General features: G+C 39.6%; 1 protein-coding gene across 1 annotated transcript in view; it reads left to right on the top strand.

The window, feature by feature from the left end:
* LOC589388 (zinc finger protein PLAG1) overlaps positions 1 to 15652 on the top strand; it is a 43742-nt gene extending 28090 nt beyond the window's left edge. Inside the window, exons 4-5 of the mRNA XM_789030.5 lie at positions 7332 to 7435; positions 8403 to 15652. Coding sequence (XP_794123.3) covers positions 7332 to 7435; positions 8403 to 10148 — 1850 coding nt within the window. The 3' untranslated portion in view covers positions 10149 to 15652. The remainder of the gene's footprint in view (positions 1 to 7331; positions 7436 to 8402) is intronic.
* Positions 15653 to 17685: the final 2033 nt, after the last annotated feature.

The raw sequence follows: 17685 nt of genomic DNA, 5'->3' as shown, positions 1-17685 counted from the left end.
ATCACGAATCCGTCACAGAGTTCATCTATGTTAACACTGTCCAGGATTGTCTGATGTGCATTGCAGATTGCTACTTTTGCGCTTCACGCTTAACATTTAGCTCATTGCTTTTTGACGCTACGTCTTTGCATTTGGCGCACTGCATTTATATGATACTGTTGATTGGACAAATTGAATAAATTCATCAATTCCTGAGCCGTATGAGCGAGAATTCAATTCATTCTTGTCTCATATACGGTTGTCTCATTTACTTCGTATATATGTATGTATTATGAAAATGAGATAGCAAAATTTGTATATTGATGGTCATCTTACGAGTAACAACCATTAACTACTCATCGGGCTCTCATCATTACTTTTTCTCTTCATTTTTTTTTATGGTGAATTATTGGGGGGATGATTGTACAGGCCATCCCCCCACCTGAAATATTGGGGGGGGGGATATATCCCCCCATCCCCCCCCCCGGGATCGACACCCATGGACGGGAGAGAAAGATAATTCCTTTGTCCATTATTAGGACGCTAGAATAATATCGCGATGTGGGAATTATACACATATGTTGATAATCATTCAAATTACAAACATAACAAGCGTCCTAAACAGTAATCAATTTGCCGACTATAACCGCATACATGTATTCATTCACATCATTCGTCTTTTATTATTTTGTTGTTGGGGACAATCAAGCTCGCAATAAAACAGCCATTAATCGTACATAGTCATCTTTATTTCACATTTCATACAGTCGTCACAAAAATTAAAAGGAGGCGTATTAAACCCAACAAAAATAAAATCATAATTTATTCTGATCAAGATGAACGAGTGTGTTGATTGCCCCCCCCCCCCCCCCCCCCCCCGAAACAAAGACGCTCCCACCAGACAAGTTCATGCTGTGCTGTAGCAATGTACATCGCAAAGCTTCCACAATGATTGGGAAGATAATACCCCGCCCGTTACGACGCAAAACGGCGCGAGAAGAATAGATCGCGACGCGAGAAGAATACATCAAGTTTTTACAAACAATGGAATGTTTATCAGAACGAGAACCGGAGGAGGGGAAGACAGGCTTTGGCCGACAAATACTTTCTATATATCAAGTTTAAGCTGTACCGCGCATCCCGAGCGAGAACAATGACGGGAAAGATAATCTTCCATCGCCTGGTAGGGCGCAAAAGGGCGCAAGAAGAATAGAGCGGGTTTATACCAACAATAGACAGTTTCTTTTCATATGCAAGAATCAGGTGAGGGTGACTATTGCGCCCCTTCGCGCCCCTTTGCGCCTCAATGCGTCTCTTGAGACGCGACTGTTCTATTCATCGCGCCCCGACGCGTCCGGGCACAGTCGCAACTTTGGAAGGCTCCCCTTATTGTTTTTTGTTGTTGTTACTGTTAATTTGTTGTTGTTTATTATTCTGTTGTTTTCTGTTCGCATGAAAAATAGAGTCTACTGAGGAAATTTCTTGAAGGGCTTGCTCTCATGGCTTTTTATTGCTCAATACCAAGACATCTCTTTATTTCCGTGCAGTCTGTCATCCATTCTAGCTGTCACATGGTCTCATGGTTAGACTAGGGCTATACTGTGCTACTACTTGTAGCTCCTTGCTCAAGATTCTTTTCCAAGTACAAACCACAAGCATCAATACTTCATATTATCTTATTTCCTAGCATTAAGTATTCCCTAATCAGCCACGTTTCCTATCCATTCGTCCGCACACACACTACAGCTTTCTCACTCGGTCCGTAGCTGTGTTCACGCCCGATCTATAGATGTGTTCTCACTGACAAATCGATCGGCCACCCAGCTTGACATACACTGTACAATCTACATTGTACATAGGATTTCCCATAGATGAGAGATTGGTTGATATTGAAGTGGTATAGGGTTGCACACCACAGACTCTGGATAGAATCAGTGGTAGTGGAAACATGTCCTTAAAGGCCCACTGCACTACTTATATCTACTTGCACCCTCTATATAACAAAGAATGCCTAATCGGTGACCATTGGTCCCCCATGATCCTCTTTTTTTTAATGTTAATTGAGAGCTGAGTTGATGAGATAGCCACCTGTCAGTGACCTTGCAGGGTGGTCTAATCCCTCCTGTATACTAGTACAGATGGCCTTTAAGTGCTAGTGCACATTCATATACCGGTACATGGCTGTTTTTAAACTGGTGTGAATATCGACTACCCAGCTTAATTGCCGTTAATGTGAATGGACCCATCACAGAATGTGCCCTAGCGCCCAGAGGCTCATCACCGATTCGGTCATGCATGGCTATGATCTGCACAACCAACATTGTGTGATGCTGTGTGAACAATAGCAACAGGTTGTGCACCAAAAGAAGGAGATGGATCCTCTGCAGTAGCAGTGGGGACGAGCTCCTAGGCGCTAGGGCACATCCATGTACTCTGTAGATCGTTATCACTATGGAAGTAAATAAGTGCCGAGTGATGGGCACTCAGCGGAGAATACCTTGGCTTGGAACTTGGGCTCGCTTGTTCCGCCATTGTAGTTTAGCGACTTCATTAGCCGCTACAAGGGTTTCGCTAATTTTCGCTTCCCCCTCCGAACGCAAACTTGTTGACGTTCCCACTTCCCCCAGGTGTTTTCTGTCTGTTACCTCATAGAGTTACCCTGGGAACTTGGTTGTGTTTATGTCGCTCTTTAGAGGAAAGTTCATGTTAATGTTATAACGTGGCCGTTACATTTCATTGCTGTGGATTCTTTTGGTCCCCCATGATCCTCTTTTTCTTACGTTAATGGAGAGCTGAGTTGATGAGATAGCCACCTGTCAGTGACCTCGCTGGTGGTCTAATCCCTATTGGCCAAACTAGTACAGACAGCCTTTAAAGTGTCATTTTGATTCAATCTGGAATCCCACAGTGTAAGATTTTTGGGGTTATTTCTTCTTCTTTTTTTTCCCTTTTTTTTGGGGGGGTGCAAAGTGGTGTTAAGACACTTCATGATTTTTTTCCTAAAAAGTTAGTCCTCCCCCCCCCCCCCTAAATGAATATGCTGCTGGACTACATAAAGATTATTAATAAGTTTTGAACAACTTCATGAAAATCCATATTAAAAGGAGAGGTAGAGAGTAGAGAAGAGTAGGCCCAAAGAAACGTACTTTTACAGAAGCTTTGCACTCGACCTTTTCTCTATGGGGATCAAGAAGTCTGGACTCTTCTCTCGCCGATACCTTCTATATCCGCTCTCCTTTGTCCAGACTGATTCCAGCATCGAACCTTTGGGGACGTGAATCTGAACGACTCGCGAAAATTCATGGCTTATGGTTTGTTCAGATATGGCGCAAAAAAACACTATGTCAGAAAAGCCGTAAATGAATGGCAACTTTAGGCAAGAAAGGACTTTCGCGTATTAACTGATCTCTGTGTTATAAAATGTAGAAATGGGAAAGGTATACACTTTACGTCATCATGAAAACCAAAGCAGTTTTGCCGCATCATATTTGAACAGGTCTTTAATATTTAAAGGAAAGTGTCTAGTTTCCAGTTACTGTATGTATATTCCTAAAAGACTGAGCATGTTTACATTTCACCTTTAAGTTGGATTGTAAATCAAAATATCGCATTATTTGGTGGTACCCGTTCATACCTGGCTTCATTTAAATCGAATATGTACATTAAAATAGCAGCAAAAATTGTACACACATGTACATGTACAGTTATCAACTAAATTATTCATACCCTATTAAAGTAATTCTCTAAGTATGTGAAAAATGGACTTGTCCCAAATTATATTTCTTTAGAATGTTTAATATTAAAGGCCCACTGCACAACTTGTAGCTACTTGCGCCCTCTATATAACAAACAATGCCTAATCGGTGACCATTGGTCCCCCATGATCCTCTTTTTCTTATGTTAACTGAGAACTGAGTTGATGAGATAACCACCTGTCCAGTGACCTTGCAGGGCAGTCTAATCCCTCCTGTAAACTACGGCAGATAAGCTTTAAAGCCTACTTTTAAAATTATTCAACTAAGGCCCTAATTCAACCAGTCCACCTTTCATTTTTGAGTGACAACAAACCACAAAAACACATCAAATTTAAAGCCCCTCTGCAATTATTTTGCATGGAGGGATTAGACCTCCCTGCAAGGTCACTGGCAGGTGGTTATCTCATCAAATCAGCTCTTAAGTAACATTAAAAAAGGGGCATCATGGGGGATCAACAGGTACTGCTTAGGCATTGTTGGCTGTATAGAGGGCACAAGTTACCAAGTAGCTGTAAGTAAAAGTAGTACAGTGGGGCTTTAAAAGGAGTATGAATGATTCATTTGCTGACTGTACATGTAGGTCGTAAGTGTGAACAGGGCAAGAGAGAGAGGGTACGTCATAGAGCTGAGGGAGAGGCGGGTGACTAACGCAGGAAAGCAGCGTAACCGCAAGTGTTCTGGTATGGTAGGGTTTGTGGGTCAATCATGGTGACGAAGCGTTCTGTCATTCCCCGATCCAGGGAAGGCCGCTGGTTGGGTCCAGAGCAGCGCGGCAGTGGCGGCCGTGTCATAAAGCAACAGCAGGTCGACAGAGAGAGAGAGAGAGAGCCTGCATTCACACTACATATTCGTGATGAAACGAGAATGGGCTTAAAAGTAAAGTTTGAACTAGCTATCCGTACAAAATGTAAGATAATATATAAAGCGGGGTTGGGCGGGGTTGGGAGGGGTTGGTATCTTCTGTCGCATTTACATACCCCTACCCCCCCCCTTTTTTTTGGGGGGGGGTGGTAATTGTTCATACACTGTACAGAGGCATGTTCCCCCTTTACCCCTTGTAGTTTACACGCTTCCCAGCACACATGTACAAACCACATTTGAGAGGGTGTGAATACACCTAGAAATAGGGCTGGAGGTGGGCGGGTGACTCGACTAAGTATCACCTGTCAAGTTTTAAAGGATCAGCTTATTTATCATTCATTTAGCAGCATGTGCCCCCCCCCCCCTCCCTTGACAGAATCTGCACCTACATGTACGTGCATTAAGAGATTGTGATATACCTCGGGAAACGTGTAGGGCTGAGTGTGTGGGTGACTCCACCAAGTAAACCCATCAGGTTTAAAGGATCAACTTTTCCTAGAAATAAGTCTGAAATCGTTCGTTAAGTAGGAACATCTGAAAGGCCGATGCAACGTGGGCCAAGTTTCAGACTTATGACTGTCCCATGTTTTTTAAGGTGTCTCCAACGTAACCATCTCGTAAACCTTTCCCGTTCAGAATACTTCTATTATCTTGGTGGCTGGACATTTGGTTTTCGTCAAAGTTACAGAGTTAGGGTTAGGAGGGTTACAATCGGGTCTTGGTTAAATTTCATGTTGTGAGTAAGTTAGGGTTTAGTGATAATAGTCCAAAGTCGAAGTTGGGAATCGGGTTACATTGTCCATTCAGCATTTGCTCCCGGATTCCACACAGAGCTTTTGTTCTATTGTTTTTGTCTTTTTTTCCAGTAAACTTTGATACAGAAAAAGTAAAAGTTTACAACAATATAAAAAAAAACAATACAATTTATTATTTCTTGCATTAATATACTTGTTTTACACCACCTCAATACACATTTCTATTTTCTGCACCCCCCCCCCCCCTTTCTCTTTTCCCCTCCCTCTTTCTCTAATTCTATCCCCTCTATCTTTTCCTCTATTGCTTTTTTTCTTAAAGATAAAGACCAGTTCTGGTCATTCGATTGCATTGTGAAAGAAACGTGGAATCGATCAGAAAAGGTTGATCATCTAGCATATAAGTATTAGGGTGTACTGCAAGGTTCTGGAACATCAAAATGATAAGAAATTTGGCCAAGTCTTCGTAAAGTTACAAGCACTGTACACAGAAAGATGTATATGGGACTACGCACATGTGCGCGACACGACATGACACGTGTGTGACACCTGCGTATTATCTATTTAGTCCCAATAGATAAACTAATTTACCAAATATATCAATTAGTAGGCGGTTTCCCGGCAATTTTTTTTATCATCATGTATTAGTCAAAACATTTTCTTTCACACGATTGGTAATAAGAGCTTCCATTTCATTTTTTTAAAGGGGGGGGGGCGGCGTTTCCAAAACTGGTCATTACCTTTAACTGTCTGTGACCCTCTTTTATAAGATTGCCATAAAGGTGGAAACTTTTAATGTAGAGGTAGGCCACAATTAGTAAAGCAAGCTCTTCTTTATTAAAGTTCCTGACCGAATTGAGATTATAAGCACACATCTTTGACACATGATGTTATACATGTATGGTACATGTATGTGTCATTGTGGATCTAACCAAACAGAAGTTGTATCTGTCAATTGTCATAAAAGGCCAAGCAGTTCTACATGTATATGTTCATCCACAGCAGTCAATGATTTATTTTTGTATAATTACACATTAAACAGTTTGTATTCATTGCTGTAGAAACATTCAGTACATACATGTTTGACCCAAGCCCAGTATACAGTGTAGTTTGGAAGCCACTTTTCACTTATGTACATCAAATCTCTAGACAAAGATCATAAAACACATGTTACATACCCCTGTATTTACAATTGTGTTATCCATTATTTTATGTGTCCTCGTTTCCCAATAGCCCATCCATTTCCCACCTTAGATATGTATAACACATTGATTATTGGTAATATATAAGAGACTTGCCCGAATAACTTTTAAATCTGCTTTTCTATAAATGAGACACCTGTCACAAACTGCCCTACCACCCCTCCCCCATTCCCTTCTCCTAAGGGGGGAGGGAGGCACACGTGCCCTCTTTCACACTTGTCAGCGCATGGTGTGAGAGTCCCTAGCTGCTCAAAGTGTGAGCATCTGACAAGCGCTATAACCCTGCACCTGTCACTGTATGATCTTTCCTTCAACTCTTACGTAATATGTACGGTTTAGGCTCAATTGATCTGCTAAAAATCAACCAAAGTAGAGAGAGAAAGAGAGCACATAGCCCTTCATACCCAGTCAATTGTTGAGTCCCCTCTGCGGGGCATTACACATCTGTCTGTGATTAGTGATACAGATACTGAAATGCTCACCGCTGCCGTTTTTGTCATTTAAACGTGGATCGCTCCAAATTTGGCGATTGTGACCAATTATGTAATACTTCTCCATTGACATGTGTAATGGGGATGCCGAAACAAGGAGGTGAACAATTGCATCGGAAATTGTATTGGATCCTTTATGTGGCCTTATATGGGATTGGTACATAATAGAAGGAGTTTCTGTTTATGAGAGCTAAATGAGAAGGGGTGTGATTAGATATTTGATCGCTAAAATGAGATTGTTGTTTGGACGTCCACCTCAACTGTATGGTTTCTTTTTGTCTTCCTTGCCAGATGAGCAAATGACCGATCTGTCCATCCCGACTCCACCGTTAAAACACAATCACTCGCAAGAAGCCTTCTTCACGACCTTGAACTCACACCAGGATACAGCAGAGGTATGGTTTTATTCCTTCTGTCTCTCCACTCTGTGTTCCCTTCCCTTTCCTCTTCCCTCTCTCTCTCTCTCTCTGTCAGGTCCCTCTCTACCCCCTCCTTTTCCCCTTCTTTTCTCTATCTGCCCCTTTCTCTCCTTTGCTTCTTCCCCTCCCCTTGCTCCCTCTTCCCCTCCCCTCCTCCTCCCCTCCTTCTCCTTCTCCTTCTCCTTCTCCTTCTCCTTCCTCCTTCTCCTTCTCCTTCTCCTTCTCCTTCTCCTTCTCCTTCCCCCTTCTCCTTCTCCTTCCCCCTTCTCCTTCTCCTTCCCCCCTCCCCTCCTTCTCCCTTCCTCTTCATCCCTCTTTTCCCTCTCCCCTCCTTTCCTCCCTCTACCTCTCTCACTCCCTATATTCACCCATCCTTCTTTTGACCACTAAACTTTTCAAAATTATTGAATCTGTTTGATACATGCATCTTAACATGAGCTGTAAAGGGTACATGAGCATTTGTCTACATCAATAACCCACTGCCTGTAATGGCCAAAATTGAACTGATTGAATCTTTGCGCAGCACAAAACGTACATATATGACCATTCCGTACAAGGGTTTAAAAATCAAACTATTTGATTAAACGACCGCGATTTGTTATTTTCCCACAAAAAGACATTTTTAAGCCCTTTTGTTTTGAGGGAAGTTCTAAATTAGTACTATCTTTCAAAAGCCTTTGGAATTCAACCTTTTCATTTTGGGGGCCTGCAAATGGGACATAGTACCTTCAAGGTGTCATTCTGTAAAATATAGCTTCGTAGTGTATTTTAATATGTTTCTCTATGTTGCTTTATTCTAGGATGATAGAGCCGATAGTTTCCAATAAATTTACTGTTGGTCAATTTCAGAATGTTACTTTTCAATTTCGGTATTTCAATAAACATAATTATTGATTTGTTTAAATATAATTTTCCTCCTTTTTGTTCTACTTCTCTTATCTAGGCGAGCACGAGTTACCAGTGCAGTGACAACAACAATAACAGTAGTCCCTCGGCAGAGCCTTGGAAGTGTTCCAACTGCAGCGAGGTTTTCAGCACATTTGCACAACTCGAGTCGTGCCCCTGTGAAAACAAACGTGCCAAGAGAGGGCGCAAGCCGAAGGTCAAATCACCCGGCGTCCCGACAACGATCTCCAGCGAAGGTTTGATCTTGGGCGGCGACGTGAGAAAGGCAGAGGGCCTAGCGTTGAAAACTGAAAAGGAAACTAAAACGGGTAAACCTCGACGGGGACGAGCCAAAAAAGAACCCAAGACTTACGCTTGCAGCGAGTGCCCGAAGATATTTGTGAACTCGGAGAAGCTTAAGACGCACACGTACATGCACTCAGGGGAACGCCCCTATGTATGTTCAAACAACGGATGTTCAAAGGCATTTATTTCAAAGTACAAGCTTCTTCGACATATGGCAACACATTCACCGAATAAGATGCATTGCTGCACTCACTGCAACAAGAAATTCCACCGCAAGGATCACCTGAAGAATCACCTTCAGACGCATGATCCGAATAAAGAGGCCTACCGATGCAACGAATGCGGTAAGGTCTACAGTACCAAACCGGGCTACAAGAAGCATCTGGCATTACATGCTGCAGCATCGGGGGAACTGGTGTGTAAGTTATGTGAAAAGGACTTTGAGAGTACAGAGACACTGTTGCTTCATCTGAAGCTGCATTCAGGGAAGTCGACTGGTGTGAAGGAGAAGAAGCACCAGTGTGAGCACTGCGACCGACGCTTCTACACGCGCAAGGATGTTCGAAGGCACATGGTGGTGCATACGGGTAGAAAAGACTTCTTGTGTCAGACGTGTGGGCAAAGGTTTGGGCGCAAGGACCATTTAGTGCGGCACACCCGCAAGAGTCACAAGGAAGACGACATGGAATTACGGGTAAGGTTAGGGGAGCAGTTGCAGGCTGTTGGGGTGACGACAGTACAGCACATGCTAGGGATGCAGCATCTTCAAGAGCAGCAACACCCTCATCATCAACTCCAGCATCAACACCATCTTCAGCAACATCCGCATCAACAGCAGCAACTTTCCCACCATCATCACCACCACCATCAACAAATGTCACCCATGGGCCAACAGCATCAACAGCATCAACAGTTCATGTATCCAATGCAGCAGTCGTTGCCGCAGCCGCCCCCTCCATGCACCATGTCCCAACCACAGCAGTTCACGGAGCTGCTGAAGATACCACCAGTACCAAGGTTCAAATCCCAGATCCAGCCCAAGGTGACCATTAAGAACGAGGTGCTCAAGATGAACGATCCTATGGACCTGGGAGGGTTGGAAAACTGCAGTCTTGGGCGGGGTCAGATGATGCAGGATGCGTTAGGTCCAGGAGGCGTCGACCTGGGCCAGCTCCTAGGGTTCTTACCCCTCAACGCCATGCAGCAGCAGCAACAGCAGCAGCAACAGCTCGCCCCTGCTGCTCCGCCGACACCCACCTCTCCACCCATGTCCCTACCGCCTAACACGCCCCCAGCTACCCTCCCCCAGTCCCCTCTCAACATCCCCCAAACGCAACTACCTCAACAAGGGATGCATGCCCAGGACCAGACGGGGGTGATACCCCAATCACACATGGACAACCACATGAATCACGTGCAAATGCAGCACATGGGCCCCACCCAAATACCCTTCTCCGGAATGCACTCATTACCAAGATTCCACCAGGCTTTTCAGTGATCACTGCCTTTGTTGAACCACACATCTCCTCGTAGCGCCCAGCTCATATTTAGATCTTCGGCTGAATAGCAAAGTTTCTCTGATGTAGCCTTTGGCAAAACATAAGCACTTTGTGTTCAAAAAGCAATCTAACTCATTCCTGACATCTCAGGCATTACAATAAAAAAGATATCTAATTATTATTGTCATGTAGAGGCAACTTCAAAGTGGAGTGGTGATTTGAATCAAGGGTATTTTTCTCTCATTTAAAGATAAAAATTCGGACTAAAAACATGATACATGTATAAACCAGACATTGATAATCCAGGGTATTTTGGTCTCGTCCTAAGTCCATAGATACGGCTTCAAACGTAAACTAGTCCTAGGTTTACCTAAAATTATGTGTTACACGTTTACTCTCCACACCTAGCAGTGTAAACATACCACTTTGATATTCCCTGCCTCGACATGTAACATATATATTTTCCAGGCCTTTCCCTGACCCCTGACCCTGACAGATATCCATTAAATTTTTTAACCAACCACTGCATCAGATGTGACAAGGGATGTAAGGTTTAAACAGTGGTCACGAGCCTGACATTGATTTATTCTGGCTGAGCTACGGCTATTGTAAGGCGATGTGTGAATAGACTTATCCTTCCTGTCACTCTGCAAGAAGAAGATTAAATTCCAGTGTAAACAAGACCTTCATATGACTGTATTCACAGCACACATTTGCCCCTCTCGTTCATACGTAGCGCCAGGAGTGTTCATACGTGTATGATATGCGAGGGAATTATTTAAGACTGCCAGATGGTGTGCTGGAAACTACACGAGAGATGCCGAAAAGCCGTTGGAATAAGGCTTTGCAACGAAGGATCTTGGATTGACGTTTTAAGATATGACCCTTGGCATGAATGTAATATAAACCTTGATCTAATGGATGTTTTACGGAGGTGGTGTGAAAGGGGTCTTGTACATTATACACAATGAGCCAGTTGATGTGTGACAAGTGTGCTGCATTCAGACATGAGTAGAATAATGTAAACGCTGCCTCAATAATATCACAATGTTTTAGTGATACTGCCCTCGCTTGGCCCAACTCATATAGTGCAATCATTTATTTTTGTTCATACCTCTGTAGTCTTATTACTAAGTATTTGCTACAAATTAATGAAATATCCTCTCATTATAATGAAAATTCAATATTTTCAAATACTTGCAGAGTTTTAAAAAAGAATACCGGTACAATGAAAACATGCATCAGGTTAGGATGCATGGGATGCTCAGATATTGAAATTGAATATCAGAATCAACTTACGGGATTTAATGCCTTATTTGTCTTTGAAGAAGAAGAAATGTGTTACATGATTTCTCTTTTCATTTGTAGCAGATACTTGTCAAGTAATCTCTAGCCAGGTGTCTGGTAAACCATTTTTGCTCAGTCAAAGCTTTTGTAATGGTTCTCGATGCAGTAGCTACAAATGGCAAAGTGATATTATTTGTTTATGTCGCATGAATTACTCAAAAAATACCTCGGAAATATCAGTCTTTCTCTTGTTATGTTTGATTTTTTTCTTCTTATTTTTACTTTGGTGTATTTTTAATGACAGATTTGTACTTTGAGGGTATGCATCGAGTGTTTGAATGCAACTCTGTTGATATTATTGTTGATATTATTATGCATTATGCAAGGGGGAAACTTGTGTTTGTGTTTTGGGTTTAGCAGACTAAACCAATTTTGACTTCCAGAAAATTACTTTTCACTGGTGCATTTCTTTACCATTTGATATCATGTTTTGAAATTATGCAAGTGTTTTTTTTATTACAATAATGTCTTTAGATTAAGTTGATAGTTCTGTATTGTTTGTCATCTCTTTGTAATTTGGAAACATCGGTGAGGTTCTTTTGCAATAATCTGTTGTGCTGTCGCATGTTACCAAAGCAATTTCTTGCTATGCACTTAATTATCATTTCTCTCTTGGTTAATAAGTTTTAATGCCAGTAAGGGTAACAGATTCCCTACATGTTAAGGTTACATCTACTTCCAGTCTGACACATTTTCAGAAGACATCTTTTGCTTTGGTGATAACTTTTCAGTAAAGTTGTGTTGCCACGGTTTCTAGTGTTCAATAACGTTACATTGCTCGATAAAAGCACAAGTTGTCAGTAATGGATGTGTTGCTTAAGCTACAAATTTTCAGCAATGGAACGGGGCTAGGGTTACTTGTTATCGTAAGAGATGTATTGCTTCAATTAATAATTTTTCAGGAAAGATGCGTTGCCATGGTAACAACTGGAAGATGGGACCCAGTGAGACTGAGAAGGGTAGCCTTATTTTAAGGAGAGTTGGAATGTTTTAAAGAGTGAGAAACGTGAATGGGTATGCCGTCTACATTGGTGGATAGCAAGAATCGTTAGTTGGGTATCTGCATGTTGGTCAGTACTGGGGTTTTTTGTCGTGAGACAGAATTTCGCTTGTTCACTTAAGGGAAATGGGTAGCAATGATTTTGTCAAGCATATGAATCTTCATGTCCTTTTTGTATTTTGGGGTCCCATAGTTTTACCCCCAACAAAAATTATAATCGGCGCTAACAGCCAATCCTATAAAATTTGGGGTCGGTTTCTCAAGACTTTATTGTCAATAAAAAGTTACTATCATTTAATGAGATGCACTTGATTGCCTTCGAGCAAATCAGCCCATACAGAATTTCAGCTTTTTTGTTGAGATATCGATAATTTTTCTGAGGACTGGGGCTTGAACTATTTTGGATGAATAACCCTAAAGGTTAGTTAGCTATTCTCAAATACTCCAGTGAAAAGAAAAGCATTATTCTGTATGTATGTCTGTTTGTGTGTGTGTCTGTACATATATCAAGTTCTAAATGTTGAACTGTTGCACAAATGATGATCATGTTCCTTGCACGTATATTGTGAACCCCATTGTCAAGGGTTAACAGGCTTATTGTGTATTCCTCGTCGTAATTATGTAACTGTTATGCTGCGTTCATACCCAACCGACACATAAATGTTTGTTGCAGTGTAGACCGTGGGTGGCATTCCTGTTCACACATATTATTTATCTGTTTATCAGCATGTTTAGGCCTCTGAAGAAAAGTTGCTGCAATGCAGGCGCAATCTGTACTCTACATAAAGTGGAATAGTAGCATCAATTTGTTTGGTTTGGGCAAAGGAATCATAGTTCGAGGGGAGCGTTAAAATGAAAGCTTGAAAAATGGTACAACTCTAATTATTGACACATTTTTTCATACATTTTCTTTCAAGGCAGCTGGTTAATGAATTATAAGAAAAGATTAATTTTATTGGTGCAAACCCACAATTAATTCTTCTAAAAATACATTAAAAGTCAATTCAACATGACTTGAACTAAGAAATATTAAATTGCTATCGAATATGTTTTACGCAGCTGTTATTTTTCTTTATTATTTCATTTGAAATAGCTCATCAAAATTAGTCTTTATCTGTCTGTGCTCTTTTTGTTTTGAAATATGCTTTAAAATGTTTTTATTGTAGTGCAGCTGTCAAGAATTTATGCAGCTTAAATAAGGTTTAAGATTTAAAACTCGTGAAAGAATACAGTTTTTAACCAGCAACTGAATACACCGCGATGGGCGCAGCTGCATAGTTTATGTTCATTAATGGTTATAATGTATTTAATATAAATATAATAGTTAAGAAAATAATTGAAAGAAGTTGGAATATATTGGTGAAGGGCTGAAACTAACTAATTACCAAGAGGCAAATTTTAAGCTGACTATACTTGATAAGAACATATTTATAACTCTAGCAATTAATTAAGGATAATCATGTTTGTTTTTCTGTTTTTATTCTGTTTTTGTTCTATTTTTTTTTCAACTGAATTTGATATATGCATTGACTTGTATTCTTCTAATTCAGCTGAACTACGGTATATGCAACAGAAGTCATGTTTTTAAACAAAGCAAAATTTTAATTTGTCTATCAAGCCTCCATCTACTTCCGTTGTTAAACTCAACTTAAGACTGACCTTAATCCTAGTGTCAGGTCAAAAATGAAAGTAGAATTTAGTTTAAATATGGACTTACATTGCTAAGTCGGGAAAATTGTGGAGGATAGGTGGTGGTCTAAAAGAAAAGAAGATATAGTCAAATATACTTAAACCCATTACCTTTGGGACAGGAATGTTCCCTGTATTAAGCTAATGGGATTGAGAGGATTCAACATTCATTGGGTTAATTTGCCATGATGGCATTTGATCTATGACCTTTAATCTATGACCTATGATCTTTGACCTATTATTTGAAGATGTACTTAGGGTTTCCGTTATGGGATCACTGAAAGTCATGGAAATTGATTATGGGTGCGGCCATGTGTTGCTATGGCAGCCTTCCAGTTTGAACCAACAATGGACGTGGTATTTGTATGCCGCTTGGATGCTGCAACCCATATCAAAATGGGACTTATAAATCTGGTTATGGAAAGGGCAAATATAGGTCATGGAAAAGTCATGAAAAGTCATGGAATTTTGTTCTCAAATTTCTTTGGGCAGACGTACCTCTGGACCCTTAAAGTCCAGTGCTATCAGGCTTTCACGTGGAGTATTCGAAAAATTTGTTGTTTCCATTTCAAACATTTTTCGTTGAAATCTTCAGTTTGTTGTGAAAGTGATGGCCTGCTTTAAGCGGTTGGAACAGAGAGAAGAAAGATTTGATGTGAAATAATACATCTCGGACCAGGCACGTCAGAAAAGTTCAGATAATCGACCCCACCACTGCCACCATGATGAGTTTGAGGGTCTTGGTAATGGTAGATAACTCAGGATAATATAGAGTCGGCAGTCTGGTTTGTCATGATAGACATGTTGTTTATTCAACTACGACGGATATTCGGATATCGCATATCGTAACAGTTGAAGGAGGATAATATATAAAGATAATGCTATCAAAATAGCAGTAGGTATCGCGTAAGTACGGACTATGACACTTGTATAGAACGGAAAAATGCTTTGAAATCAAATTTGTCATGAGGCTGCAATTCCTGAAACCCACTGCTTTGTTTAAACTTCCGGTAGATGTCTTGTAGAACTAAGGGAATGCAATAGTTCATGGGTTGATAATTGTAATCATTACATTTTATGTACATTTGGGTCTTGCTTGGAGGTGGATTTATTGAACGGGTAATGGCATATTGTCAACATTCTTGTAATCATCAAGTCATCAATTTTGTTTTCCTTTGTTTTGCTTTGCTTTGCTGTGCTTTCATGGATAAAAGAAATTCACACAACATACGTGTATTCCCTGACTTGCCCGACAAAATGCAGACAAATTGTTTTTACATAAATACAGAACATATGGGGGAAATACCAATACAATCCATAAGCACTTATTATTTGTTTTCAGGTACATTTTCTCATTGGACAATCCTCAATTATGCATTCATGTTTGCAAAGTATTCTATTTATTTTTTCAGGAAAATTTGAAATCAGGTTTTCACCTTATATATCACATACCTCACACCGCCAACACAATGCAGTATCGCAGCCATCAACTAGTCTGCTTAAAAAACAATTTGTTTTCTTCTTCTTCAGAATTTGAGTAGTCCAGTTTTATCATTGGCACATTTCAAACTTTAAGTAATTTCAGACTCTTGTTATTTTGTTTGTATGGGCATTATGTTTTGCTAGTTCTCGTAACATGAATATTCTACAGGTAGATGAACAATTAAGTTTCAATATTTCCTAGTTTCAAGCCTTTGAAATGAATGAAAAGACCATCTTTCAACCACTTTTTTTCTTCAGATGTAGTTTTCTTCATTATTCACCTCATAAAAATAAATGGTTCTTTTATTGCACCTTTATTAATCCACTCGACCCTGGCCCTTAAGAGAACACTTGTGAATTGTGTGCTGGATAAAAGTAATAACCATCACCCAAAAATTGGCTCATTCAGAGCTAATACCATTCTCCATTTTATAACATATCTGTATCGTGAGCTTGTATGTGTCATACTCATTGTAAGCCTGTTCTCCCTCATCTCCTGCCCTCTATTGACAAAGTGTGAACATGTTTTTTCTCATCGTTGGGGACTACGTTCCACAACCAGACTGTAAATGTTTCCTGTCTGTATATATATATATCAATGGTTAATCTTGAAGTCTATCATTCTAGATCCATTATAGTGATCGAGACAATGCTGACTGAGTAATGAGTGAAATGTATGAATATGTATGAATGCAAACAGAATATGAATATTCATGAACAGTACCTGCCTGCTGTGTTATTGTTGTTGTTTTTTGTCTGGGAACAGATATATGTTGTCCTGTAATTACCTCATATACGCGGAAGTAAAAAAATATATGTTATTCAAAGCGAGCGAGGATTTTGCTTGCAGCGTGTCTTTTTATGTACCTCATTATAGTATATGTAGTGGCTAGTTGAAAGGGAGAAAAAATGTAAATATACTGAGAATTGCATTCTAAATTGTCGAGCTCTGTAAATGTTTGAAACCTATTATTGTATCAGTATTGTTATACAAGATAAGTTATCTGAACTATTTTCTATGTCTTTATATTATAAGGAACGACCTTTTCCTTCGCTTTAGGGTTCTAATGTATTGTAGCCTAGTTTTTAACAGGAAAATTTAAACTTTTATGTACAGGTATTATATATATAATGAATATATTTATTGTTATTTTTTTGCCATACGCATTTCGACAGTACACTGTATTCCTGTTTTCTCTCTGGAGAAATTCCTATATGCTTCTCGTGTATTAACTAGGCTTCAAGTTGCATGTCAATTTGTAGAATAATATAGCATTCTATAGTGAATATATGAATATATCTATATATATATGTGGAAATTTGAATAACGTGTGGTAATATTACAGAGTTCTCATATCAGCTGAAATATATGTATCAGTTATTGTACGATTTAACCATTTTTTTTCTTGTTTCATACTCCTTGCCTCTTCCAAAAGACTTTGCTTCGATAAAAACAATGTATCGATTTGATTATCCATATGTTGTTGATTTTTTTTTTCCTCAAAAAACATTTGAAAAATTCTTAAAAGTGTGTGAATGTTGTTATACAGCATATGTCACTTTACATATGTTGTGTTTCTGTTTATCTTTTGAAATTTGAAATGTATTTTTATACATTGGGGTATGTTTATTTGTACATTTGATGTAATTCTAGCAGATAACTTTCATTTTTTTACATGATTGTATTGTTTGTATAAACTAAAACTTGACAATAGATGTGATACGTTTCATTTTATTTTTTAATATCTCCCATTTTGTATGCATGCTGCATTTAAGTACAATAGAGTACTGCATTAGATTTGTGTTATTATTTTTTCCTTTGAAAAAAATAATTCTGCATAAATTTTGTGAATATGTTTATAATGATATGTTTAATGTTCTTGAGAACCATATGTATTCTGAAGTTAGGATATTATTGATGATTGATTAATACAAGATTGACATGACGTTTACAGGTATTGCAAAGAGAATTCTTATATATTCAGCGAAAATTTAAAATTTGTTGCATTATCTGCAAG

The sequence above is a fragment of the Strongylocentrotus purpuratus genome, unplaced genomic scaffold (assembly GCF_000002235.5).
Source record: "Strongylocentrotus purpuratus isolate Spur 01 unplaced genomic scaffold, Spur_5.0 spur5_scaffold_13, whole genome shotgun sequence".
Taxonomy (NCBI): domain Eukaryota; kingdom Metazoa; phylum Echinodermata; class Echinoidea; order Camarodonta; family Strongylocentrotidae; genus Strongylocentrotus; species Strongylocentrotus purpuratus.
This window is presented reverse-complemented; position numbering and strand designations above follow the sequence as displayed.